The 26,583-nt window shown below is 43.6% G+C and overlaps 1 protein-coding gene across 1 annotated transcript in view; it reads left to right on the forward strand.

Annotated features, from left to right (window-relative positions):
- Window positions 1–26,583, forward strand: part of EPO (erythropoietin) — a 102,728-nt gene that overhangs the window by 38,786 nt on the left and 37,359 nt on the right. The window contains exon 2 of the mRNA XM_082252806.1: window positions 24,596–24,717. Within this exon, the coding sequence (XP_082108932.1) occupies window positions 24,596–24,717 (122 nt within the window). The remainder of the gene's footprint in view (window positions 1–24,595; window positions 24,718–26,583) is intronic.

The raw sequence follows: 26,583 nt of genomic DNA on the forward strand, positions 1-26,583 counted from the left end.
TACGCACTTTAAGGTTAAACCGCCTTTCCTCTAGTTTTAGTGAGTGGCCACGTGTCTTGTTGTATTCCCTTCCTCTGAATAGTTTGTTCCTTATGCTAGGGTCGCCAGTACAGTATTTGTACATTGATATCATATCCCCCCCTCAATCGTCTCTTCTCCAGAGAGAATTGGTTCAGTGCTTGTAGTCTTTCCTCATAGCTGATGTCCTCCATTCCCCTAATTATTTTTGTTGCCCTTCTCTGGACTTTTTCCAGTTCCAGCACATCCTTCCTGAGGACCGGTGCCCAGAACTGGACAGCATACTCCAGATGTGGCCGGACCAGAGTCTTGTAGAGTGGGAGAATAATCTCTTTATTTCTGGAGTGAATCCCCCTTTTTATACATCCCAGTATTCTGTTGGCTTTGCTTGCAGCGGCTTGGCATTGCATGCCACTGCCAAGCCTGTTGTCTACCAGTACCCCCAGGTCCTTTTCCATCCTAGACTCACCCAGAGGTTCCCCCCTAGTGAGTAGCTTGCTTTCTGGTTTCTGGCCCCCAAGTGCATTACTTTACATTTTTCAACATTAAACCTCATCTGCCATGTAGTTGCCCACCCCGTTATTTTGTTCAGGTCCGCTTGTAAGGTTTCCACATCCTGCATAGAAGATATTGGCAAGCCTAGTTTAGTATCATCTGCAAATACTGAGATTGTACTCGATATCCCCTCCTCTAGATCATTTATGAATAAATTAAACAGGATTGGTCCCAGGACAGAACCCTGGGGGACCCCACTTTCCACACCCGCCCAATCCGAGTACTCCCCATTAATCATCACCCTCTGGACTCTCCCCTGGAGCCAGTTCTCTATCCAATTACTCACCTTATGGTCCATACCTACCTTCCTTAGTTTGTACAGTAAGCGTTTGTGGGGAACGGCGTCAAAGGCCTTTGCAAAGTCCAGATACACCACATCCACAGGCTTACCTTTATCTAAGTGGCAGCTCACTTCATCGTAGAAGGTTAATAGATTGGTTTGGCAAGAACGATTTTTCATGAATCCATGCTGATTACTACTAATAATACAGTTTTCATTACTAAAGTCTTGTATGTGGTCCCTTAACATCCCTTCCAAAATCTTGCAGACTACAGATGTTAGGCTGACCGGCCTATAGTTACCCAGGATACATCTCGGCCCCTTTTTAAATATTGGTACCACGTTGGCTTTTTTCCAATCAGCTGGCACCATACCCATTTGTAAACTATCCTTAAAGATCAAGAATAACGGTCTGGCAATCACCTGGCTGAGCTCTTTAAGAACCCTCGGGTGCAAGCCATCCGGTCCCGGTGATTTATTTATGTTAAGTTTCTCTAGTTTAGTTCTAAGTCTATCTTCTGTTAGCCATGGCGGCACTTCCTGAGGTGTGTTGTTTAGTTCGGCCTTACAAGCTAGGTTCGTGTAACCCCCCGATTCTTTTGTGAAGACTGAAGAGAAGAAATTATTTAACACTTCCGCCTTTTCTCTGTCCTCAGTGGCCATATTTCCTTTGTCGTCTTTTATGAGGCCAATGTGTTCTGGCCTCGCTTTCTTACTGTTTATATACTTAAAGAATTTCTTGGGGTTCTTTTTACTCTCCTCCGCTATATGTCTCTCGTGTTCTATTTTAGCCGCCCTGATTTCATCTTTACATTTCTTATTACACTCTTTGTAATGCTTAAATGCTGCCAATGAACCATCAGTCTTGTTTTTTTGAAGGCCTTTTCTTTAGCACTAATATACATTTTTATGTTGGAGTTTAGCCACCCAGGGTTTAGTTTTGCTCTTTTAAATGTATTTCCCTTTGGAATGCACTGGCCAATCCCCTTAAGTATGCTCTTGAAGCACTCCCATTTTTCCTCCGTGTTCTTTGTTCCCAGGGTTCTATCCCATTTGATATTTTCTAGCTGCGTGCGCAGTTTTGGGAAATTGGCTCTTTTGAAATTCAGTGTCCTTATATTACCCTTGTGTTTCCTATTACTGTAATTAATACTGAAACTTATTGACCTATGGTCACTGTTTCCTAAGTTGTCCCGTACTTCTATATCCGTGAGCAGGTCTGTATTGTTGGTAATCAGTAGGTCAAGTACCGCATTGTTTCTTGTCGGTGCATTCACCATCTGACCCATGAAATTGTCCTGCAAAACATTTAGGAACTGCCTAGCCTTGGCTGAGTGTGCCGTTCCTTCTGCCCAGTCTATATCAGGATAATTAAAGTCCCCCATTATAATGACATTTTCCATCCTTGCTGCCAATCCTATCTGTAAAATGAGATCCTCCTCCCCCTCCTCCCTCTGGTTGGGGGGCCTATAGAATACGCCCAATATTACCTTCCCCACCGTGCCTTCCCTTTGTAGCTCTACCCATAGGGATTCTGCCTCGTCCATAGCTCCATTATTAATATCATCCCTCATATTTACCTGTATACTGTTCTTAATATACAGACATACCCCTCTCCCTTTTTTACCTTCTCTATCTCTGCGATAAAGGGAATACTCCTGAATGGTCGCCATCCAGTCATGAGAGCTGTCAAACCAAGTCTCAGTTATCCCCACAAAATCTAAGTCCTCCTCAAACATCAGTAGCTCCAGCTCTCCCATCTTGTTGGCCAGGCTTCTGGCATTGGTATACAAACCTCTTAATTTTGACCAGTTACATATATCCTCATTTGATGTTTTTAGGCTGCTCTCTTGATTTTTCCCTATACCCACCCTGGGTTTAGGAGCTCCGAACACCCTACCGCTAATGCCCCCATTTCTGCCCTCTGAATCTTGCTTTCCACTGGCTAATTCTACATCTGTACCCTCCCCCTGTCACCTAGTTTAAAAGCCCCTCTAACTTTGTGGCCATACTCTCACCCAGTACGGCTGCACCCTCCCCATTTAGGTGCAATCCGTCCCTACCAAAGAGCCGGGGGCCGACTGAGAAGTCGGCCCAGTTCTCCAGGAACCCGAAACCCTCCTTACTACACCAGCTCCTCAGTCACTTGTTAACTTCCCTAATCTCCCGCTGCCTCTCTGGTGTGGCTCGAGGTACAGGTAGTATTTCGGAAAATACTACCTTGGAGGTCCTACTCCTCAACTTAGCTCCTAAGTCCCTGAAATCGTTTAGGACTCTCCATCTTCCTCTGCCTATGTCATTGGTACCCACGTGTACCATGACAGCTGGGTCTTCCCAAGCCCCACCCAATCATCTGTCCACCCGATCCACGATGTGCCGAACCCGAGCCCCCAGCAAACAACAGACTGTTCGGCACACACGGTCTTTGGGACAGATTACACTGTCTGTCCTTCTAATAATTGAGTCCCCTACCACCAGCACCTGTCTTTCCTTTCCCTTTCCCTTTCTCCCGGCCTCACTGAAGGAGTTCTTCCCCTGGCAGCTAGGGGCGTTGCTCTGCTCCAGCAATGCTGGTCCCTGACTGGTTTCCCCCACATCACACAACGGGGCGTATCTATTGGGGTGCTCCAGCCCAGGATCAGCCTCCTTGCCTTGTCCCCTTCTACCCCTCCTAACTGTCACCCCTCTACTCTGCTCTGATGCCTGCACCTCCAATACTCCGCCCACCTCTGTGCAGACCCCTGCCTGCACCTGACTGGTACGATCCTGGCTCTCCTCCGGTATGGACATTCGTCTCAGTGTTGCCAGCCGCTTCCCTAGATTCAGGACCTGAGCTTCCAGGGAAACAACTTGCTTACATTTTGCGCATTTGTATTCGCCCTCGATCACATGACCGAGGAACGCATACATATCACAAGATGTACACCGAGTCGCATCTCCACACCCGCCGGGCATTGTACCTACTAATCTAATCTAATGGGGGTTCAGTAATTTAAGTCTATCCTATGTGGCTATTTCCTGGCTTCCTAACTCTACCTTCTCACCCTCTGGTACTCCGCTACCCTCACTTGACACTCAGTTGCACAACACTCACAATCTCACAGCCCGGTCAGTCGCACAACACTCCCAGTCGCACCACCCGGTCAGTCGCACAACACTCACAGTCGCACCACACTCACAGTCGCACAGCCCGGTCAGTCGCACCACACTGCCAGTCCTGCCTGTTCTAACAGGAGAGGAGTGGGGCAGGGACTTGTGCTTTAGACACCAATTTCCAGCCGTTTGCAAGCCCCTCTTACATTCTAATTAGTGTTTTCTGATGACAGGGAGGCCGGGGAGTTTCCTCTCTGTCAGAATACAATGACACAATGGGGAAGTTTCCTCTCACCGTATGTGTGGATGGGGAAATCGGTTCATTTATGTATTTTGCCTATGCAGAGCAGAGCTACAGGTTCTTTTTAATGAGGCAGACACATAGCTCACAGAGGGCTATAGACTCCCCCCGTGATAACACTGATTGGCCTAGTTCTGTCAAATGAGTTAGTCACATGTTCTTCTATATGTAGTACTGGGTATTCCCTGGGAGGCATTGGTGTGAATTACGTAGATCATTTATACTTCTGGAGATAAGGAGGTTTGGGCAAACCTGTTACTCTGTTCTGCACTGGCAAACTTTGATCCAGGTAATCAATCTTTTTTTTTTTTCGTTTTTCAATATAGCTTAATGTTATTTTTTTATTGTAAATTCATTGTGGGGATTTGTTTTTTTTTCTTTTGAACACTGGTCTTCTTTAATGTTGATGTCTTTTCACTTGGGTGTAGTTTCGTGGTTATCTTCTATTGTTCATTCTATTCTATTTCACTTAGTATAGACTTTTTTTTTTTTTTTTAAAGGATTTGTCTATATAGTTTAGAATGTAGATATCACGTGGAAATTTGAGATTTTCTTTTATTTTTGCAGTAGTTTTTCTTGGTCCTTGGCTTCTTGCATGCATCCTTGCCCTCCTTGTTTGGTCTGACTGTTACTTGAGTCCACTGGCTGGTTTGTTTTTAGATCGTATAGGCTGACAAACATGCATCTCTCATTGACTTTGTAAGTGTTTAGGTCAACCTTTCTCAACCTTTTCAACACGTAAGAACCCTTGAAATAACTTTCCAGTCTCAGGGAACTCCTGCTAACAGTTACTCTATTTACAACTCATGAAACATCAGTGTGATGGTCATTGGGAAAATGTTCCTCACACTTGTGGTCATTGAGAAGAATTACCCCGCTAGAGATAGCTAAAAAGATCAATGATGTCAGAGGGAACTTATCTGAGAGGCAGAAATTGCTCACTGCTCAAGGAATCCCTAGAAACCTCTGGAGGAACCCTGGTTGACACACTCTGGTTTAGGCTATAATATCCATTTGGATTTTGTGTCCTTTACGTAAAAACTGTTGGCTTTTGATACACATGGTGCATCATCATATATGTTCTGTTTCTTTTGCCCATGAAGAAGAGACACTAGAAACATACACTCGAAACAGAATACATACACTATATTACAAAAAGTTTTGGGACGCCTGCCTTTACACGCACATGAACATTTAATGGCATCCCAGTCTTAGTCCGTAGGGTTCAATATTGAGTTGGCCCACCCTTTGCAGCTATAACAGCTTCAACTCTTCTATAGACAAGGTTTAGAAGTGTGTCTATAGGAATGTACCCCCTTGCCCCTAAGTACACCACTGATGTAGACAATGAACCTCACGAATAAAGACATCACTACTCCACTCTACTCTGCTTGGGCTCCTACTCAGGTAGGGAAGCAGGGTGGTACAGTAACGCATTAAGGGGTGAGATAAGAAGCACGGAGGAGCGCAGCTATGAGGAAAGATTAGAGGAACTGAATTTATTCTCTCTTGAGAAGAGGAGATTAGGGGGGATATGATCACCATGTATAAATATATAAGGGGTCCATATAGTGAACTTGATCTTGAGTTATTCACTTTAAGGTCATCACAGAGGACAAAAGGGCACTCTTTACGATTGCCCCCTTGCCCCCTGGCCTAGTCCTCCCCTGGGAACCGGCCTCTGCTCAGACACAGTTTACACCATCCATGCTGGGGAGGGAGGCCTGCGCTCTGTCCTTGTCTTCATCCTGCACTCAGTAGGTCAGCAGCGGGGACTTTTTACTTCTCTTCACCGGGAATCCTTTAGGCATGTCTGTGGCAGAAGTGGTCCAGCCTTTTTACAGGACATCAGAGCGGCCAAGGGGGCAATTGCCCCCCTGCCCCCTGGCCCAGTCCTCCCCTGTTTACTCTCCACCTCAAGTTCAATGGCAGGAAAAAGAAAGGCAGTCACACTCCAAACTGATAAGTAATGATTGAAGATTGAATGAATGGTTCAGGGCAAGACAGTCCATCTGAGTTCTGTTCTTTGACATGTTTCACTCACAAGGAGCTTATTTGTGCAGTCAACGACTCTACCAATAAGCTCACTGTCCTAAACTAAAACTGGTAGTCAGTTTGATGAGGTTCAGGACAAAATGGGGACAGATCTGCCACGGTTGTCTCCATCCCTGAATCTGTATTGCGAAAAAGAAGGGGGTATGGGACTTTAATTGAGTCCAACCAGACATATAGATTTATGTAAATTGTCATAAAAAATCCTCAAAAAAAAGGGGAACCTATAGAGAGCTGACATATAATCAGATGTACACTTATATAATATACCATATTTATTACCAATTCATAAATCACATATACATTTAATAAAGATAAGAATAAATACACTTGCAACATATCCAATAAAAATGCATAAAAATATAGTGGATTACATATGACACCATATTCTCTATAGGTACATAGTCTAGAAATAAACAGGACTTAAATAAAATATCTGAGTAGATGTAGGCTCGACGCGTTTCATGGACCCCCATCCATTCATCAGGAGCTTAGAATTGGATAAGGTGTCTGAATTAGTGTCATGTATCCAAACATATTCCAGCTTCTGATGAGGTTCACCTTGGCAAGCTTGTATTTGTGATTTAGTTAATTCAATGTTATAATCTTTTTTTTATGGGATTTTTCCATTATTTCGTCCACCTCCTGTAGATACCATTTGAAGTGGTTGCTTGTTGAGTTTTATTTGTCTGCATGAACTATTACACAGCAGTATTCCCCGCGTTGGATAGCTGAGGCTATAATTATCCCAAAAGAGGATATGGCAGCAGTCTCATTATACATTCTTTACTAAATATGTTAGTGTAAATATGTGAGGCGGATGCTGTGATCTTCCTTACTTGCGCCCGCATGAAAGATCAGAAGTTGTCACATGGATTGTCATAAATCTTTTTTCACATTTGTCTGTTGAGCATGATACTGCATTTCTTAAAGTGAAACCATAATATATTTTCACAACTTGAGTCATCATTTTACTATTTTACATTTAATGTAATATTTGAATATGAATTTAATATTTTTACCTGCTTTTTGTTTCATAGTTTCTTAATTTAATTTCATGTACAAATAAAAATACACTCCCTCTAGTGCCCTGGTGCCCAACCTGTGGCCCAGGGGCCGCATGTGGCCCTTTACCATTTATTGTGTGGCTGTCAGGGTCAGGGGTGAGACTTAGAGACCAGTAGGTTTGGCAGTAGAGAGGCAACCAGCAGGATAAGGACACAAGCAGGTCACTCTGGCCAATGACGCGGTCTCATCCGAGCTGCAGGGGTCTAAGCACCAACTGGGCTTTACCAGAGCTCCTGATAATGGAGATGGGTTTTACTGCATGTTAGTATCAGGTCACGGTCTTCAGGATCGCCCCACCAGGAGGTGAGCAAGCTGGGGTCCAGTAACAGATATAGCAGGTAGGCAGGGGCTGACTGGCAACTTTCGGCCCAGGGGGCAAGCACAATCAAGAGGCCCCCTCCTACTCTCCTTCTTTCTGGCCTCCTTGTGACCTCCATTCCAGGCTGAAGCTCTGCTCCAGGTACTCTCTACCCACCGGCCGAATCTGGGTTTCCAACCTGGCCAGCAGGGGGTAGCTGGGGGAAGCTGGGACAACTCAGTTGGGGCTGGCTAGGGGAGAGTTTCCAGTGGGGCATGGACTTGGCTTCTGCTCAGACACAGTTTACACCATCCGTGCCTTGGGCTGCGCTCTGTTTTTGTCTTCATCCTGCACTCAATAGGTCAGCAGTGGGGACTTTTTACTTCTCTTCACCAGGAATCATTTAGGCATGTCTGTGGCAGAAGCAGTGCAGCGCCTTTTTACAGGGCATCAGAGTGGCCCAGGGGGCAATTGCCCCCCTGGCCCAGTCCTCCACTGCAGGTATGGATCAAGCAGAAGTGTAGTCAGTAAACAGCAAGTGGTTGCAGGTTGCTATACAATACCTAAACTCACCAGCAACTTTATTAGGCACACCTTGCTAATACTAGGTTGGACCCCCTTTTGCCTTCATTCTTCGTGGCATAGATTCAACAAGGTATAGTAAACATTCCTCAGAGATTTTGGTTCATAGTGACATGATAGCATTACACAATTGCTGCAGATTTGTCGGCTGCACATCCATGATGACAATCTCCTGTTCCACCATAACCCAAAGGTGCTCTATTGGATGAGATGTGGTGAGTGTGGAGGCCATTGGAGGACAGTGACCGGATCTGGTGAGTGTGGAGGCCATTGGAGGACAGTGACCGGATCTGGTGAGTGTGGAGGCCATTGGAGGACAGTGACCTCATTGTCATGTTGAAGAAACCAGTGGTGAGATGATTGGAGCTTTGTGACATGGTGCATTATCCTGCTGGAAGGAACCATCAGAAGATGGGGACACTGTAGTCATAAAGGGATAGACATGGCCAGCCACAATACTCAGGTAGGCCGTGGCTTTTAAACGGTGCTCAATTGGTACTAAGGGGCCCAAAACCTGCCAAGAAAGTATCCCCCACACCATTACACCACCAGCCTGAACCTTTGATACAAAGCAGATAGGATCCATGCTTTCATTTTATTTACACCAAATTCTGACCCTACCATCTGAATGTAGCAGTTGAAAATCGAGACTCATCAGACCAGGCCAAAGTTTTTCCAAACTTCTATTGTCCAATTTTGGTGATCCTGTGTGAATTGTAGCCTCGGTTTCCTGTTCTTAGCTGACAGGAGTGGCACCTGGAGTGGTCCTCTGCTGCTGTAGTCCATCTCCATTCAGAGATGAAATTCTGCATAACTTGCTTGTACCGAATAGGTATTTGAGTTACTGTTGCCTTTCTATCATCTGGAACCAGTCTGCCCATTCTGCTCTGACCTCAACAAGGCATTTTCCTCCACACAACTGCCCCTCACTGGATATTTTCTCTTTTTCCCACCATTCTCTGTAAACCCGACAGATGGTTGTGTGTGAAAATCCCAGTAGTTCAGCAGTTTTTTAAATACCCAGACCAGCCCGTCTGGCACCAACAACCATGCCACGTTCAAAGTCACTTAAATCCCCTTTCTTCCCCATTCTGATGCTCGGTCTAAACTTCAGCAAGTCGTCTACACCACATCTAGATGTCTAAATGCATGGAGTTGCTGCCATTGGCTATTTAGCAATTTGTGTTACCAAGCAATTGAACAGGTGTACCCAATAAAGTGACCGGTGAGTGTATAGCTACAGGGGTGAGCAAGGGTTTGTTTAAAAAGGAGTTGTACTGGGGGGGGGGGGGTCGGGGGTTAGGTCTGCTTTTGGTTAGTAAAAATGTTACTTAACAAAACTGGCGTGAATTTTTTATGACTTTGTCAAATTAAATAAATATTGATGGGTTATGTTGACCTGAAGATCAGCTTTACAAACATGCAGAACTGCAAGCAAAATTTTGTAGCAAAATTGTGTAAAATACAACAAAAACGCCATTATTAATGGATCTCATAAATATAAATGAATATGAAAGCTACATTGTGTAGAGGGATTCCGGGAAACGCTCTGAGGACTATTGCCATGGATTTTGCTTCGTCCTTTCCTATAGGTACCATGTTTAACCATTAATAGCCCCACGCTGCATCCCAATAATTCCTAGAAAGCCTTACAGTTCAGAGGTTCCTGAAGGAAGATAAGACAAGCCGGAATGAACTCTGGTGTCTATGAACTGAGATGCTCTTTATTGATGATGAAATCTAAAGGTTCAATGATCTTCTTTTTTTTACTGACGGTGATCAGTGCACCCTGTGTATATTAATTAAAGGTCACACCATGAAGGCAAAGTACAACCATAGGTGACCTGAAGTACAGCTCAGACTCTACCGGTAGCAAAACTCTGCTTGCTTTGCATTGTCTTAAAGTTAGGAAGAGAGGTAAAGAAATGATAGTTTTTCTCCTATTTCTTTATATTTCCGCAGAATCTTGGCAGCCTGCCAGCCTTCTAATGTAAACGCACAGCATGTGTTTTTGAGCCAAGTATATGCAATAAGGCATGCTTGTCATGGAGGACACTGGACATCATTTTCAGTGGCACCCAAGAGATAGTCACATTTCTTTCACGCATACTCGGACTGGCACAACAGAGAACTTTGTGTTTTTGATGGTGCATGAATTGGAGCTGATCTGGGGTGTGAAGGTGAAGGAATTGGGGTGATCTGGGGTGTGAAGGTGAAGGAATTGGGGTGATCTGGGGTGTGAAGGCGAAGGAATTGGGGTGATCTGGGGTGTGAAGGTGAAGGAATTGGGGTGATCTGGGGTGTGAAGGTGCAGGAATTGAGGCTGATATGAGCTGTGAAAGTGCACAAAGTGGAGTTGTTCTAAGGTGTGGAGGTTTAGCAATTGAAACTGATCTTTGGTGCCAATGTGCAGAAATTGAGGTTGATCGGAGGTGTGAAAATGAAGGAATTGGGGTAATCAGAGTTGTGAAGATAAATTAATTGGGGTGATCTGAGCTATGAAGATGAAGGAATCAGGGTGATCTGAGATGTGATGGTGCAGGAACTCAGGGGATCTAAGGTGTAAAGATGCAGGAATTGGGGTGATCTGAGGTGTGAAGATGAAAGAATTGGGGTGATCTGAGGTGTGAAGATGAAAGAATTGGGGTGATCTGAGGTGTGAAGATGAAAGAATTGGGGTGATCTGAGGTGTGAAGATGAAAGAATTGGGATGGTCTGAGGTGTGAAGGTGCACAGAGTGGAGTTGCTTAAAGGTGTGCAGATGAAGGAATTAGGGTGATCTGGGGTGTGAAGGTGCATAAATTGGGACTGATCTTTGGTGTCAATGTGCAGAAATTGAGGTTGATCTGAGGTGTGAAGATGAAGGATTTGGGGTGATCTAGGATGGAAGATGCAGAAACTGGGACTAATCTTTGGCGTCAATGTGCAGAAATTGAGGTTGATCTGAGGTGTAAAGATGAAGGAATTGGGGTGATCTGAGGTGTGAAGATGAAATAATTGGGGTGATCTGATGTGCAAAGGTGCCGGAATTGGGGTAACCTGAGGTGTGAAGGTGCAGAAATTGAGGCTGATCTGAGGTGTAAAGGTGCAGGAATTATTATTATTATTATTATATAGTATTTATATAGTGCCAACAGTTTACGCAGGGCTTTACAACTTGAGGGTAGACAGTACAAATACAATACACTTTAATACAGGAGGAAAAGAGATGTGTTTTCAGAGATCGTCTGAAAGTAGACAAAGTAGGAGATAGTCGGATCAGATTGGGGCAGAGGATGGGAGAAGCTCGGGAGAAGTTCTGGAGGCGAGCATGGGAAGTGGTTACAAGGGAGCTAGAGAGCAGGAGGTCCTGGGGGGAACGAAGAGAACGAGTTGGTTGGTATTTTGAGACCAGATTAGTGATGTAGCTGGGCGCCAAGTTATGGATGACTTTGTAAGTTATGGTTAGTAACTTGAATTGAATTTGTTGGTTGAGTGGCAGCCAATGGAGGGATTTGCAAAGAAGGGTAGCAGACACGGAGCGGTGGATGAGCCTGGCAGCAGCATTTATGATGGACTGAAGGGGGGAGGAGCCTTTTTAAAGGTAGGCCAATGAGAAGGGAGTTGCAGTAATCGAGACGAGAGATGACCAGGGAGTGGATTAGAAGCTTTGTGGTATCATTGGTTAGAAAGGGACGTATCTTGGAGTTGTTGCGGAGTTTGAGGCGGCAAGCTTTGAACAGTGAATGGATGTGTGACCGAAAGGATAGTTCAGAGTCCAGGATTATACCTAGGACCTTGGCATGGGGGGACGGGTTGATAGTTATGCCGTTGACGTTGACAGAGAAATCAGGAGAAGAGGAACGTGGGGGAGGAAATATCATGAGCTCAGGTTTGGATAGGTTGAGTTTGAGGAAGTGATGTGACATCCAGGCTGATATGTCTGTTAGTAAGCTGGTGATGCGTGAGGAGACTGATGGAATGAGCTGAGGAGTGCAGAGATAGATTTGGGTGTCATCAGCGTAGAGATGATATTGAAAGTCATGGGAGGCAATCAGCTGACCCAGGGAGGGGGTGTAGACTGAGAAAGGACAGAACCTTGGGGGACCCCGACAGAGAAAGGAAGAGGAGAGGAGGAAGTAGAGTTGTAGTAGAGTTTTTTTATTATTAAACTTTATTTTGAAAAGTGTTAACCTCGTCCCTAAGCTCTTAATGCAAGCTAACAAAGAACCTGTCTCTTGAAGAGTGCTACTGTACAGAATAAATCCTCTGAACATTCCTGTCTGGGGTGACAGTGCGTGTTACAGATGATTATTCTAAAGTCATAATAGGTATTTCTAAAATTAAGAGTTTCCTCCCGCTCTGGAAATAAATAAATAAATAACGTGGAGGTGGTGGCAGTAAAAGGGTTAATTGCTTAATTAGCCCGGTGACAATCGCTCTCAGCCTGCTGGCATTTAGATTGTGGTCCCACAAGCTGGAAAATCTTTGTGCCGGGTGCAGCTGAGAGTGGCATTGTTACGCAAGTGACAGCAGGGTGTGAGATTGGCTGGTCCTTTGTCACGAGTTAGTGAGAAGGGCAGGGATCTGATACCCACTATCATAACATATTGTGAGGCTAATCTGAGGTATGAAGATGCAGGAAATGGGGTGATCTGAGAGGTGAAGGAATTGGAATTGGAGTAGGAATTGGAGCTCATCTGAGGTGTGAAGCTGCAGGAATTGGGGTGATTTGTGGTAAAAAAAAGTGCAGGAATTGGGGTGATCTGACAGGTGAAGTTGAAGGAATTGGAACTGATCACAAGGTGTAAAGGTGCAGGAATTGGGGTAATCTAATGTGTAAAGGTGCAGGAATTGGGGTAGCCTGAGATGTAGAGGTGCAGAAATTGAGGCTGATCGGAGGTGTAAAGGTGCAGGAATTGAGGCTAATGTAAGGTATAGTGGGGTGATCTGAGAGGTGAAGGTGACAAATTGGGGTTGATCTGAGGTATAAGTATGCAGGAATTGGAGCTGATCTGAGGTGTGAAAGTGCAGGCATTGGGGTGATCTGAGGGGAGAAGGTGCATGAATTGGGGGGATCTGAGGTGTGAAGGTGCAGGAATTGGGGTGATCTGAGGTGTGAAAGTGCAGGCATTGGGGTGATCTGAGGGGAGAAGGTGCATGAATTGGGGGGATCTGAGGTGTGAAGGTGCAGGAATTGGGGTGATCTGAGGTGTGAAAGTGCAGGCATTGGGGTGATCTGAGGGGAGAAGGTGCATGAATTGGGGTGATCTGAGGGGAGAAGGTGCATGAATTGGGGTGATCTGAGGTGAAAAGGAGTAGGAATTGGAGCTCATCTGAGGTGTGAAGCTCTAGGAATTGGGGTGATTTGTGGTGTAAAAGTGCAGCAATTAGGGTGATCTGACAGGTGAAGGTGAAGGAACTGAAGCTGATCTAAGGTGTGAAGATACAGGAATTGGGGTGATCTGAGATGCGAAGGTAAAGGAATTTGGGTGATCTGAGTTGTGAAGGTACAGGAATTGGGGTGATCTGAGGTGTGAAGGTAAAGGAATTGGGGTGATCTGAGGTGAGAAGGTATAGGAATTGGGGTGATCTGACATGTAAAGATGATGGAATTGGGGTGATCTGGGGTGAGAAGGTAAAGGAATTGGGGTGATCTGAGGTGAGAAGGTATAGGAATTGGGGTGATCTGACATGTAAAGATGATGGAATTGGGGTGATCTGAGGTGAGAAGGTGCAGGAATTGGGGTGATCTGAGGTGTGAAGGTGCAGGAATTGGGGTGATCTGAGGTGAGAAGGTGCATGAATTGGGGTGATCTGAGGTGAGAAGGTGCATGAATTGGGGTGATCTGAGGTGAGAAGGTGCAGGAATTGGAGCTCATCTGAGGTGTGAAGCTCTAGGAATTGGGGTGATTTGTGGTGTAAAAGTGCAGCAATTAGGGTGATCTGACAGGTGAAGGTGAAGGAACTGAAGCTGATCTAAGGTGTGAAGATACAGGAATTGGGGTGATCTGAGATGCGAAGGTAAAGGAATTAGGGTGATCTGAGGTGTGAAGGTACAGGAATTGGGGTGATCTGAGGTGTGATGGTGCAGGAATCGGGGTGATCTGAGGTGTGAAGGTACAGGAATTGGGGTGATCTGAGGTGTGAAGGTACAGGAATTGGGGTGATCTGAGGTGTGAAGGTACAGGAATTGGGGTGATCTGAGGTGTGAAGGTACAGGAATTGGGGTGATCTGAGGTGTGAAGGTAAAGGAATTGGGGTGATCTGAGGTGTGAAGGTACATGATTTGGGGAGATCTGAGGTTTGAAGGTACAGGAATTGGGGTGATCTGAGGTATAAAGGTGTAGGAATTGGGGTGATCTGAGGTGTGAAGGTACAGGAATTGGGGTGATCTGAGGTGAGAAGGTATAGGAATTGGGGTGATCTGAGGTGTGAAGGTACAGGAATTGGGGTGATCTGAGGTGAGAAGGTATAGGAATTGGGGTGATCTGACATGTAAAGATGATGGAATTGGGGTGATCTGGGGTGAAAAGGTAAAGGAATTGGGGTGATCTGAGGTCTACAACATGGTGGTCACTGGTATGCTGGTTGTTCAATCTTTGTAAATTGTGGGAAAGGTTACTGATCCCCAATTCTAAGCTGTCAGGAAATCAGCTGAAACCAATCTTTAAAATCTTTAAGAATGAATTAGTTCACATTACAAGCAGCCAGATAGGTCAGAAAAATGCACATATTTCTACCCCAATCAGCGCTAGTTTAAAAAGAAGTAGTGTTACTGTTGAATAAAATTTTATTTTCCCGTTTGTCCCATTTAAAATGGCACTAAGGCCGCGTAGCGGGAACTTGTGTTTCCACTTGCATGTCCCGCATAGGGCAGCTGATTTACTTTAATGGGCTGCCCTATGCATGATTGTCGCCCAGCCAGGGACCAAATTTTGGCCTTGAGCCAGAAGCGATTTTACAGTCGTGGTTTTCTGTGATTTTCTTGCATTTGTCACGCGACAATCGCAGCAAGTTCGTGCCTCATTCCAAATCACCCATACAGTATGTAAACCGGGCCTAGAATTTGATTCTGGTGTAAAGCATTAAAAAGGTTTTTTTTTATAAATTAAATATATAGACTTTTTTATTAGTTATTGAACAAAATGAATAAAAAAGGAAACAATTTAAATATTAATGGTTAGATAAACAGACTAAATAAAAAATAAAAAAAAATCAACAGGAAGATAATAGTTAAGGTGAGAAGGGGAAGAAGGACATAATTAGGGCTGATTAGGGTCAACTAAGGGTTAATAAGGAGCTACATAGAAGCAGATTTTAGTCAGGTCACTTTACCATCAAACGCAGAAGGAAGCTCATTCCTTTGATCTGCAGATAAATGAAACAATGTGACTTTGTATCTCTATTGTCTGAGCAGTGTTTATAAACAATGTTACTTTATCTCTATTTCTATTTGTGCGAAAAAATGATATAAATTTAGTTTGGGTACAGCGTTGCATGACTGCACATCGCCAGTTAAAGCAGTACAGTGTCGCATAGCAAAAAAATGGCCAGGTCATGAAGTGGGTAAAACCTTCCTGAGATGAAGTGGTTAATGTTACTTTGTATCTCTCTATCTCCCGTCTGATCAATGTTTACAAACAATGTTACTTTGTATCTCTCTATTTCCCGTCTGATCAATGTTTATAAACAATGTTACTTTGTATCTCTCTATTTCCCGTCTGATCAATGTTTATAAACAATGTTACTTTGTATCTCTCTATCTCCTGTCTGTTTAATGTTTATAAACAATGTTACTTTGTATCTCTCTATCTCCTGTCTGTTTAATGTTTATAAACAATGTTACTTTGTATCTCTCTATTTCCCGTCTGATCAATGTTTATAAACAATGTTACTTTGTATCTCTCTATTTCCCGTCTGATCAATGTTTATAAACAATATTACTTTGTATCTCTCTATCTCCCGTCTGTTTAATGTTTATAAACAATGTTACTTTGTATCTCTCTATCTCCTGTCTGATCAATGTTTATAAACAATGTTACTTTGTATCTCTCTGTCTCCTCTCTGATCAATGTTTATACACAATGTTACTTTGTATCTCTCTATCTCCCGTCTGATCAATCTTTATAAACAATGTTACTTTGTATCTCTCTATCTCCCGTCTGATCAATGTTTATAAACAATGTTACTTTGTATCCTTCTATCTCCTGTCTGATCAATGTTTATAAACAATGTTACTTTGTATCTCTCTACCTCCCGTCTGATCAATGTTTATAAACAATGTTACTTTGTATCTCTCTATCTCCCATCTGATCAATGTTTATAAACAATGTTACTTTGTATCTCTCTATCTCCCGTCTGATCAATGTTTATAAACAATGTTACTTTGTATCTCTCTGTCTCCCGTCTGATCAATGTTTATAAACAATGTTGCTTTGTATATCTCTATCTCCCGTCTGATCAATGTTTATAAACAACGTTACTTTGTATCTCTCTATATCTATAGCATATCTGCTTGAAGCATGTTGACAGCTTTGGAAATACTGAGAGATAAAGCTAGTTTGTGAACTGCTAATACAGCCCAGGAAACACTGTAAGGGCCCGTGCTGACTGGTTTTTTTTTCATAAAAGGGATTTGCATTCCTATACAAGTCTATGAGAGTACAAAACCATGACAAATGTAGGCCAGAAGGAGTTTAACTGCACGCCACAAGAAGGTCAAAAGTAGGTGAGAAGAAGGTCAGCTTTACATCAGAAGGTCAGCTGCATGTCAGATGGTGGTCAATTGCATGTCAGAAGGAGGTCAACTGCACATCAGAAGGTAACCTGTAGATCAGAATCTGGTCACTTGCATGTCAGAGAGAGGTCAACTGGACATCAGAAGGTCACTTGCATGTCAGAAGCAGGTCAACTGCATGTCAGAAGAAGGTTAACTTCACATTGGAAGGTCACCAGCAGGTCAGAATGTGATCCATTGCATGTCAGAAGGAACTGCTGGTCAGCAGAAGATCAAAAGTCGGTCAGAAGAATGTCTATTGCACATCAAAAGGAGGTCAACCACAGGTCAGATGGTTGTCAACTGCAAGTCAAATAAAGGTCAACTGTACATCAGAAGAAGGTCAACTGCATGTCAAATATGCATGTCAATGACTTCTGAATGATCTCAGAAGCACCTCAAACTAATGACATGAACACAAACCTAAAGCCCATCCACACAGGCCCTTACACTACAGATGTCAGAAAGTCCATTTATTGTTCTCTAATTCTAAATCATAATTCTGGCGTTCATGGCAGGAGTGAGTATTGCCTTATGGTTTTGAGAAGTGGGATTATCTTCTCTATGAATAGTGTAGGACCCACTGAAAATGGGGTACTTTGATGTAGTGGTGGGCTTAAGCACAATATGGCCATATGGTGGGACTAAGGCTCCGTTCACATGTCAGCGTTTGGATCGCGGGCAGAACCGCCGCGGTTCCGCCCGCGATCCAGAGATTTATTGCAAATCGCGGGACGCCTAGCGTTGCCCGCTGATTTGCAATAGCCCCCCAAACGCCGAGCGATGTTGCCGCGATTTCCGCCTACCGAATCGCGGCAACATCGCGCAAACAAAATCGCGGGACGCAATACGCTCCAAAGAAGCTCTTGTACTTCTTTGGAGCGTATTGCATCCCGCGATTTTGTTTGCGCGATGTTGCCGCGATTCGGCAGGTGGAAATCGCGGCAACATCGCTCGGCGTTTGGGGGGCTATTGCAAATCAACGGGCAACGCTAGGCGTCCCGCGATTTGCAATAATCTCAGGGATCGCGGGCGGAACCGCGGCGGTTCTGCCCGCGATCCAAACGCTGACATGTGAATGCAGCCTAAATCCCCATATTTACTTCATAAGAACAGGTGTTTTTAAATAGCCTTGCAAGATTTGAAAACAACTTTTTTCTGTGTTTGTGTTTATATTGTTCAATTTGTATATATATATATTGGTCTTTTAGCAGCACCAACCTGAGAATTGTGCATTTTAGGGTGTGCCCCCAATATCTTTTTTCGTTTTGAGACAAAGATAAATCTGACTCTCACAATCTCCGGTACTTTTCCGGTACTCATCTACCATTGATACGTTTACTTCCACCGCAATTTTGTCTGGTAGGTTGTTCCAGGATCATCTCATCAGCTTATGTTGCCTTCTGTTGTCTTTGTAGACACACGTGGCCGTTTTCCCCTTCCCTCCCATTATTATTACTATTAATAACCCCCCCCCCCTTTTTTTTTTTTTTTTTTTTTTTTTAGGGTTTCTTGTTTTTTTCTTCTCTCTTTCGCTCCCCTCCACTTTTGCTGATCCTGATTCTACTCTTTCTGCTGATCTGTTATGATACTAAGTTTTAGAAGTGCTCTTTTTATTGAATTATTTGTGTTGGCATCACGTCCCTCATACATAGCTAATTGCTTTGTTTTTTAACCTACTTTTAAGATCCATGTTTTTGTACATTGTATGATCTTGACTGTATTACAGGATTGAGGGCTGTTTCCTATTTCGTATGTATATGGACTTATTGTTCTTGATACTTGCATTTTTACCATGCATTACCCACATATTCTGGCACTGATATGATAAGACCTCTCTGACCCGTTCTTCTTTACTGACATGTTATTGCATTAGTTGATATGTCTTATTGTGCATGCAACTTCAATAACAAGATTAAACTTAAAACTCCTTAAAAATGCCACCTTTTGTGGCAAAAGAACTTTAAAAAATTTGCTGATCCAATTTTTATGTGCAATAAGGTGAAATGTGTTTTCTTGCTCACTGAATTCTCCCAACACACTGACCGAGCTGTCACCAACAGCTCTCTGTCAAGCCTTTCAATCGGGGACCAGGGGGATGGCACCCGATCATCTGACCATCAATGATGGTTGTTATTCAGACACTAAATGCAGCATCAAAATATTTATTGTATGAGAAAAACAAAAAGATAACTCACATGAAGTAAGTTTGTGAAGGCATGAAGAGCATAAGAAACCAGGACATCCGGGGAACTCTGTAGCTGGGGCATGCAGCCCAGGGATTGTGCAGCACTGCTGGCATCTAGGGCAGACACTAGGGGATGTCCTCAGGGCATGTCCCTTTAAGGCTAGTACATTCGGCCCGCGTGCACGGCAACTGGTCCAACAGAAGGCTCATGACCAAAAAAGGTCTGCCGACCGGCTCCCTATAGGTGCTCTCAGCCAATAGCTGAAAGTGCTGACCAGAGTGTTCTGGCGGGGGGGGGGGGGGGGGGGGGCAACCCTTCTGTCATAACACAATAGCTCAGCAGGGGAGATCACTGTACTAACATTGCATAGTCAGTACAGCAGCTCTGACCTGAGCTGTCAGTTTTTTTTTTCATTCAGCCTAAAATAAAACTAGTAGTGTGTACCAGGCTAAACATCAAAAGTAATGGATAATTCAGAGTTTCGCCTTTAACCACTTTCCGCTTGCCATATTGTAAAATGACGGCTGGCAGGATGTACTTTCGTTCTGGGACAATGTCATATGATGGTGACCCAGAACCAACGTTCTTGCGCACCACAGGGGCACGTAGCACGGTGCTCGCGCCCGTGCAGTGTTCCTAGGACACGACGCGACCCTGATCTCAGTACAGAGCCGATGACGCGGCTCTTTACCCGTGTGAGCGGCTGTGTCCAATAACAGCCGGTCACATATAAACAAGGAAGTGCCGTTTATCGTCTCTCCTTGGCCCACACTGACAGAGTGTGTTGCGAAGAGAGCCAATCAGTGGCATCTTCTCACAGGCGAGACCTGTAAAAATAATCAGTGCCCTGATTACAGTACAGCATTAGCAGTGCCCATCAGTGACACCAATAAGTGCCCATCAGTGACACCAGTCAGTGCCCATCAGTGACACCAATCAGTGCCCATTAGTGATGCCAGTCAGTGCTGCCTTTCAGTGCCCATCCGTACCTTCTAACCAGTGCTGCCCATCTGTGCCCATCAGTGCCACCTATATGTGTTGCCTATCATTGCCCACCAGTGCTGCCTATTAATGCCCATCAGTGCCACCTATCAGTGCCCATCAGCGCGGCCTATCAGTGCTCATCATTGCTGCATATCAGTGCCACCTATCAGTGCCCATTAGTGTGGCATATTAGTGCCGCCTCATCAGTGCCACCTAATCAGTGCCCTCAGTGCCACCTATCAGTGCCCATCAGCACGGCCTATCAGTGCTCATCATTGCTGCATATCAGTGCCACCTATCAGTGCCCATCAGTGTGGCATATTAATGCCGCCTCATCAGTGCCACCTAATCAGTGCCCAACAGTGCCGCCTCATCAGCGCACATCAATGAAGGAGAAAAATTACTTATTTACAAAATTTACTGACAGAAATTAAGAAACTTTTTTTCCCAAAATCTTCAGGTTTTTTTTTTTGTTTTTTAAGCAAAAAATAAAAAACCCAGCAGTGATTTAATACCACTAAAAGAAAAGCTCTATTTGTGTGATAAAATTATAAAAATGTAATTTGGATACAGTGTTGCATGACCGCGCAATTTTCATTCAAAGTGTGACAGTGCTGAAAGCTGAAAATTAGGCTGGGCAAGAAAGGGGTAAAAGTCCCCAGTAGGCAAGTGGTTAAAAATTATGCTGCCTTGGGGGAAGTTAATTTTCGATCCCCCTCCCTCTACTGAAAGTAATGAATGATTCCTGGTTTGATCCTTATAAATGATGCCACCTTTAGAAAATTCCTTTCTTCAGGCGCTCCCTCTGTTGAAAGTAATAGGTCATTCTGTGTTTTATCTGAATATATATAATGCTACCATAAGAAAAGTGCTTTTTCCAGCCCCTCCCTCCATTAAAGTAGACAAACTTTTTTTTTTTTCATTTTTGATAGAGTAAGGGAGGGTTATAACCCGATGAGATTTTTTTTCACAATCTGTGTCCTATTGGGGAGATTTCCCTTCACTTCCTGTCCCATAGCCAAACCCTCAGGTCTCCAGAACTAGTGTCCCCATTGGAATATTTTCCTTCTAATACTTTTCTGGGGACAACTCAAAATGCGAGATTTCCTTTTACTTTCACTTTCAATGATATTGGTAAACAGGACAACTAGAGAGGGGGAATCTTTCTAACGAAGACAGCAATAAAATTTGACAGATGTTCTAATCCGTCTCCACTCTATCCAAAAAAAAGTTTTGCCTTTAGTTATACTTTAAAAGTAATTGATAATTCATGGTTTGATCTATATGAATTATGACAACTTTGGGGAAGCCCTTTCTCCAGCACCTCCTTCCATTAAAAGTAGTGGATAATTCCTGGTTTGGTCTTTATGAATTATGCTTCCTTGGGGGAAGATCTTTCTCCATCCCCTCCCTCTATTAAAAAGTGATGGATAATTCCTGGTATGATCTTCGTAAATGATGTCACCTTTGGTGAAGTCCTTTCTTCAGGCCTTTCCTCCATTAAAAGTAATGGACCATTCTGTGTTTGATCTTTATAATTATGTTACCACAAGGGAAGTGCTTTCTCCAGCCCCTCCCTGTACGTAACAGATGATTCCTGGTTTGAGCTTTATAAATGATGCTTCCTTGGGGATAGTCCTTTCTCAAGCCTCTCCCTCCATTAAAAGTAAAACATGATTCCTGGTTGGATCTATATGAATTATGACAACTTTGGGGAAGTCCTTTCTACAGCACCTCCCTCCATTAAAAGTAGTGGATGATTCCTGGTTTGGTCTTTATGAATTATGCTTCCTTGGGGGAAGATCTTTCTCCATCCCCTCCCTTTATTGAAAGTGATGGATGATTCCTGGTATGATCTTTGGAGATTATACCACCTTTGGCGAAGTCCTTTCTTCAGGCCCTCCCTCCATTGAAAGCAATGGATCATTCCATGTTTGATCTGTATAAATTATGTTACCATAAGCAAAGTGCTTCCGCATGCCCCTCTCTGCATGTAACACATGATTCCTGGTTTGAGCTTTATAAATGATGCTTCCTTGGGGATAGTCCTTTCTCCAGCCTCTCCCTCCATTAAAAATAAAACATGATTCCTGGTTAGATGTATATGAATGACAACTTTGGGGAAGTCCTTTCTCCAGCACCTCCCTTCATTAAAAGTACTGGATGATTCCTGGTTTGGTCTTTATGAATTATGCTTCCTTGGGGGAAGATCTTTCTCCATCCCCTCCCTCTATTAAAAGTGATGGATGATTCCTGGTATGATCTTCGTAAATGATGTCACCTTTGACTAAGTCCTTTCTTCAGGCCTTTTCTCCATTGAAAGCAATGGATCATTCCATGTTTGATCTGTATAAATTATGTTACCATAAGGGAAGTGTTTTCTCCAGCCCCTCCCTGTACGTAACACATGATTCCTGGTTTGATCTTTATAAATTATGCTTCCTTGGGAATAGTCCTTTATCAAGCCTCTCCCTCCATGAAAACTAAAACATGATTCCTGGTTAGATCTATATGAATTATGACAACTTTGGGGAAGTCCTTTCTCCAGCACCTCCCTCTATTAAAAATAAGGGACGGTTCATGGTTTGGCCTTTAAAAATAATGCTCCCTTGGAGGAAGTTCCTTCCTCAGCCCTTTCCCTATTTGAAAGTAACTGATGATTCCTGGTTTGGTCTTTACAGTATGAATTATGACGCCTAAGGGGACGTTATTTCTCTAGCACCTCCCTCCATTTAAGGTAATAAATGATTCCTGGTTTGATCTTTAAAAATTATGCTTCCTTGGGGGAAGTCCTTTCTCCAGCCAGCCTAACTCTCCATTTAAAGTACCGGATGATCCCTGGTTTGGTCTTTACTGTATGAACCATGATGCCTTGGGGGAAATTCTTCCTTGGGGGAAGTCCTTGCTTTAGCCAGCCTCAATCTCCATTTAAAGTACCAGATGATCCCTGGTTTGGTCTTTACTGTATGAACCATGATGCCTTGGGGGAAATTCTTCCTTGGGGGAAGTCCTTTCTTCAGCCAGCCTCACTCTCCATTTAAAGTACCAGATGATCCCTGGTTTGGTCTTTACTGTACGAACTATAATACCTTGGGGAAAGTTCTTCCTTCAGCCCACTATCTATGGATAATATATAAAGGTATTATTGCTGGAGAGTAAGTTAATCACAAGCACCACATCCCTAAATAGTATTCAAGAACAGACAGATAGGATAATGGGACTTTTAAGGTGCTGATAATTGTTCAAAGATGGAGAAAAAGTAATTTTTTGTATAAAAAATATCAAACATAATTTTATTAAAGACAGTGATACAAACATGAATTCTTTTAAAACATATAAAAGAAAGGAGAAAGCACTTGGTTATGTCTGCTCAACATGTTTCACCATCTTGAAATGGCTTCTTCAGGATACTGATGAACATCTTTCACAAGTGAACATTCTCAAGAAACTGAACATTGGCCCATATATGAAGGAAGCCGTAGATGGATAGTGCCCCTGGGTGGAAGGGGAAATAGAGTCGCCCGCTAAGCATGCGTCACACCATAGAGGAGGAACGAGCCAAGCCACAGGGGAAAGAATCCTTTCTACAATCTCCCTTCCCTGGACGGTTTGGCGATATAGAAGGGAGATTGTGGAAAGGATTCTTTGCCTGGGACCTGGTGCCTTTGGATGAGTTCCTTCCTAGGAGTTTAACCCTATCTTGACCATAATATACACATTTGGCTTGCAAAAGATAGCTAAGGACAAGTAGAATCTCATTTGAGCTGATCTCCAGTCCAATTGGGATGACATCCAGAAAATAATACATTACTTGCACGTCCTTTGGGCATCTAATGCTGTCCCTCTAATTTATATTTCTGAATTTAAGGTATAATCTTTCCCCTGTGGCTTGGCTCGTTCCTCCTCCATGGTGTGACGCATGCTTAGCGGGCGACTCTATTTCCCCTTCCATCCAGGGGCACTATCCATCTACGGCATCCTCCATATATGGGCCAAAGTTCAGTTTCTTGAGAATGTTCACTTGTGAAAGATGTTCGTCAGTCTCCTGAAGAAGCCATTTCAAGATGGTGAAACATGTTGAGCAGACATAACCAAGTGCTTTCTCCTATCTTTTATATGTTTTAAAAGAATTCATGTTTGTATCACCGTCTTTAATAAAATTATGTTTGATATTTTTTATACAAAAAATGACTTTTTCTCCATCTTTGAACAATTATCAGCACCTTAAAAGTCCCATTATCCTATCTGTCTGTTCTTGAATATCTATGGATAATAAATTTTTACATCATGTTTGGTGTTTATCAACTGATAAAAAGGTCTTTCAACTTAATTGACTGGATATTAGGATGTAATTGTAACTGTTATACACGGGACATCTCCAGGGTAACTCCCATGCTGTCTATGTTCTGTCTTCCAGGTTTACTTATCCTGCTACAAATGTTGCTGGTTAATGTGAAGCTTGTTACTCCTCAACCGGTCTGCGACAGAAAAGTTCTGGACAGTTATATCAGAACTGCTGTGGATGAGGATAAAGTGATGGTGAGTTACCGGCAAGGTAATGTGAAAATGACAGCATTAGAACGTTTTAGCTTTCTTTTCAGATACATTTTAAAGTAGATCGAAACCAATCAGCAAATTGCATGTAAGCGTTAAAGAGACACCTTGCCCGTACAGCGTTCCCCTGCCGTCACAAGCTGGTGTGAAGGAGCATGTGACCTTCTCCCTGTGACAGTGCTTGAGCCTAGCAGCCAATCCCTAGGCCCGAGCATGGTCACATGATGGAGAGAGTGACGTCACCGCTCCCCCTGGTCACTGACATTGGTGATTTCAGTGCCCTTTGTGATGGAGGAGCAAGGAGAGGAATATAAGGTGGGCAAGGTGACAATTGGGTTGATTTACTAAAGGCAAACAGATTGTGCACTTCTCCAAAACTTAGTAAATGAGGTAAAGCTTCACTTTGCAAACAGTACCCAATCACATGCAGGGAAATAAAAACATCTTGCACATGATTGGATGATGGAAGTCAGTAGAGCTTCTGCTCATCTACTAAACTCTGGACCAACTGCTCATGCCTTTAGTAAGTCATCTCTATGTCTCTTTAACATGCTAAAGTGTATCTAAAGCCAAAGCTTTTTTTTTTTGTTCTGGATGAAATGGGAAAGGAATAGAACCTCTGTCAGGTTTTCATTGCAAATTTCTGAAATTGATATGCAAGACTGAAATGTTAGAAATAGAATTTTATTCTAAAGACAATTGGTTACAAAACCCAAATCATTTAGTGGCTTAGCTCAACCTCCTTCATCAGGGCTGGAATGTAACATGGAAGATAACAAATAACAAAAAGAGATATTTTTGTGCACATTGAAAGCTATGATACTAAAGAGGAAAACAAGTAACTCTTGTCGACCCCGTAATGCAAATGTGCAGCAGCCTTAAAGGGGCTGTAAACCAAGGGCATGAAATATGAACAAAGCATATCTCTCTATAGCGGGGGTCAACAAGCCACGGTTCTGCCTCCCCTAACCTCCGCCGCTCTTTTATTAACTGCAGAGGGGAGAGTGGGAGGTAGGAGCTGGATGGAGGGCGGGAGCTGCTCAGTGATTGCTTGCTAGGTGGTCCTAGCAACCAATCACTAGCTTGCTAATATGAACTCTGGCAGCTCCCACTCCCGCCTTCCACCCAGCACTAAGCTGTCTCCTGATCTCTGCTCTGATGAACACATGCTGGCAGGTAAGTGCTACCTACACAGCGTTGTGTGTATGTGGAGGGGGGGGGAGTGTGGGAGTACACTGTTAGGGGGCAGAGGACACTACACAGGGGGAGTGATGTGAAGGGGCAGTGGACACTGAGTTTTGGGAGTACAAAACTCTACTTTGGGGGGAGGGGGGCAGAGGACACTGCTATGGGGGGCAGAGGACACTACAGTGGGGGTGATGTGAAGTGGTCAGAGGACAAGAGGACACAGCATTGGGGACATAGGACACTACTGTGGGGGGAGGAGGGCAGAGGACACTTATAGTTACATAGTTACATAGTTAGTGAGGTTGAAAAAAGACATCAGTCCATCCAGTTCAACCTATGATGCGTGTGTGTGTGTTTGCTTTTAACCGTACATTGTATACCCCTGTATGTTGTGGTCTTTAAGGTGTCCATCTAATAGTTTTTTGAAACTATCAATGCTCCCTGCTGATACGACTGCTTGTGGAAGAGAATTCCACATCCTTACCGCTCTTACAGTGAAGAACCCCTTACGCACTTTAAGGTTAAACCGCCTTTCCTCTAGTTTTAGTGAGTGGCCACGTGTCTTGTTGTATTTCCTTACTCTGAATAGTTTGTTCCTTATGCTAGGGTCACCAGTACAGTATTTGTACATTGATATCATATCCCCCCTCAATCGTCTTTTCT

This window comes from Pelophylax lessonae (genome assembly GCF_965119305.1).
Source record: "Pelophylax lessonae genome assembly, chromosome: 4".
Classification (NCBI taxonomy): domain Eukaryota; kingdom Metazoa; phylum Chordata; class Amphibia; order Anura; family Ranidae; genus Pelophylax; species Pelophylax lessonae.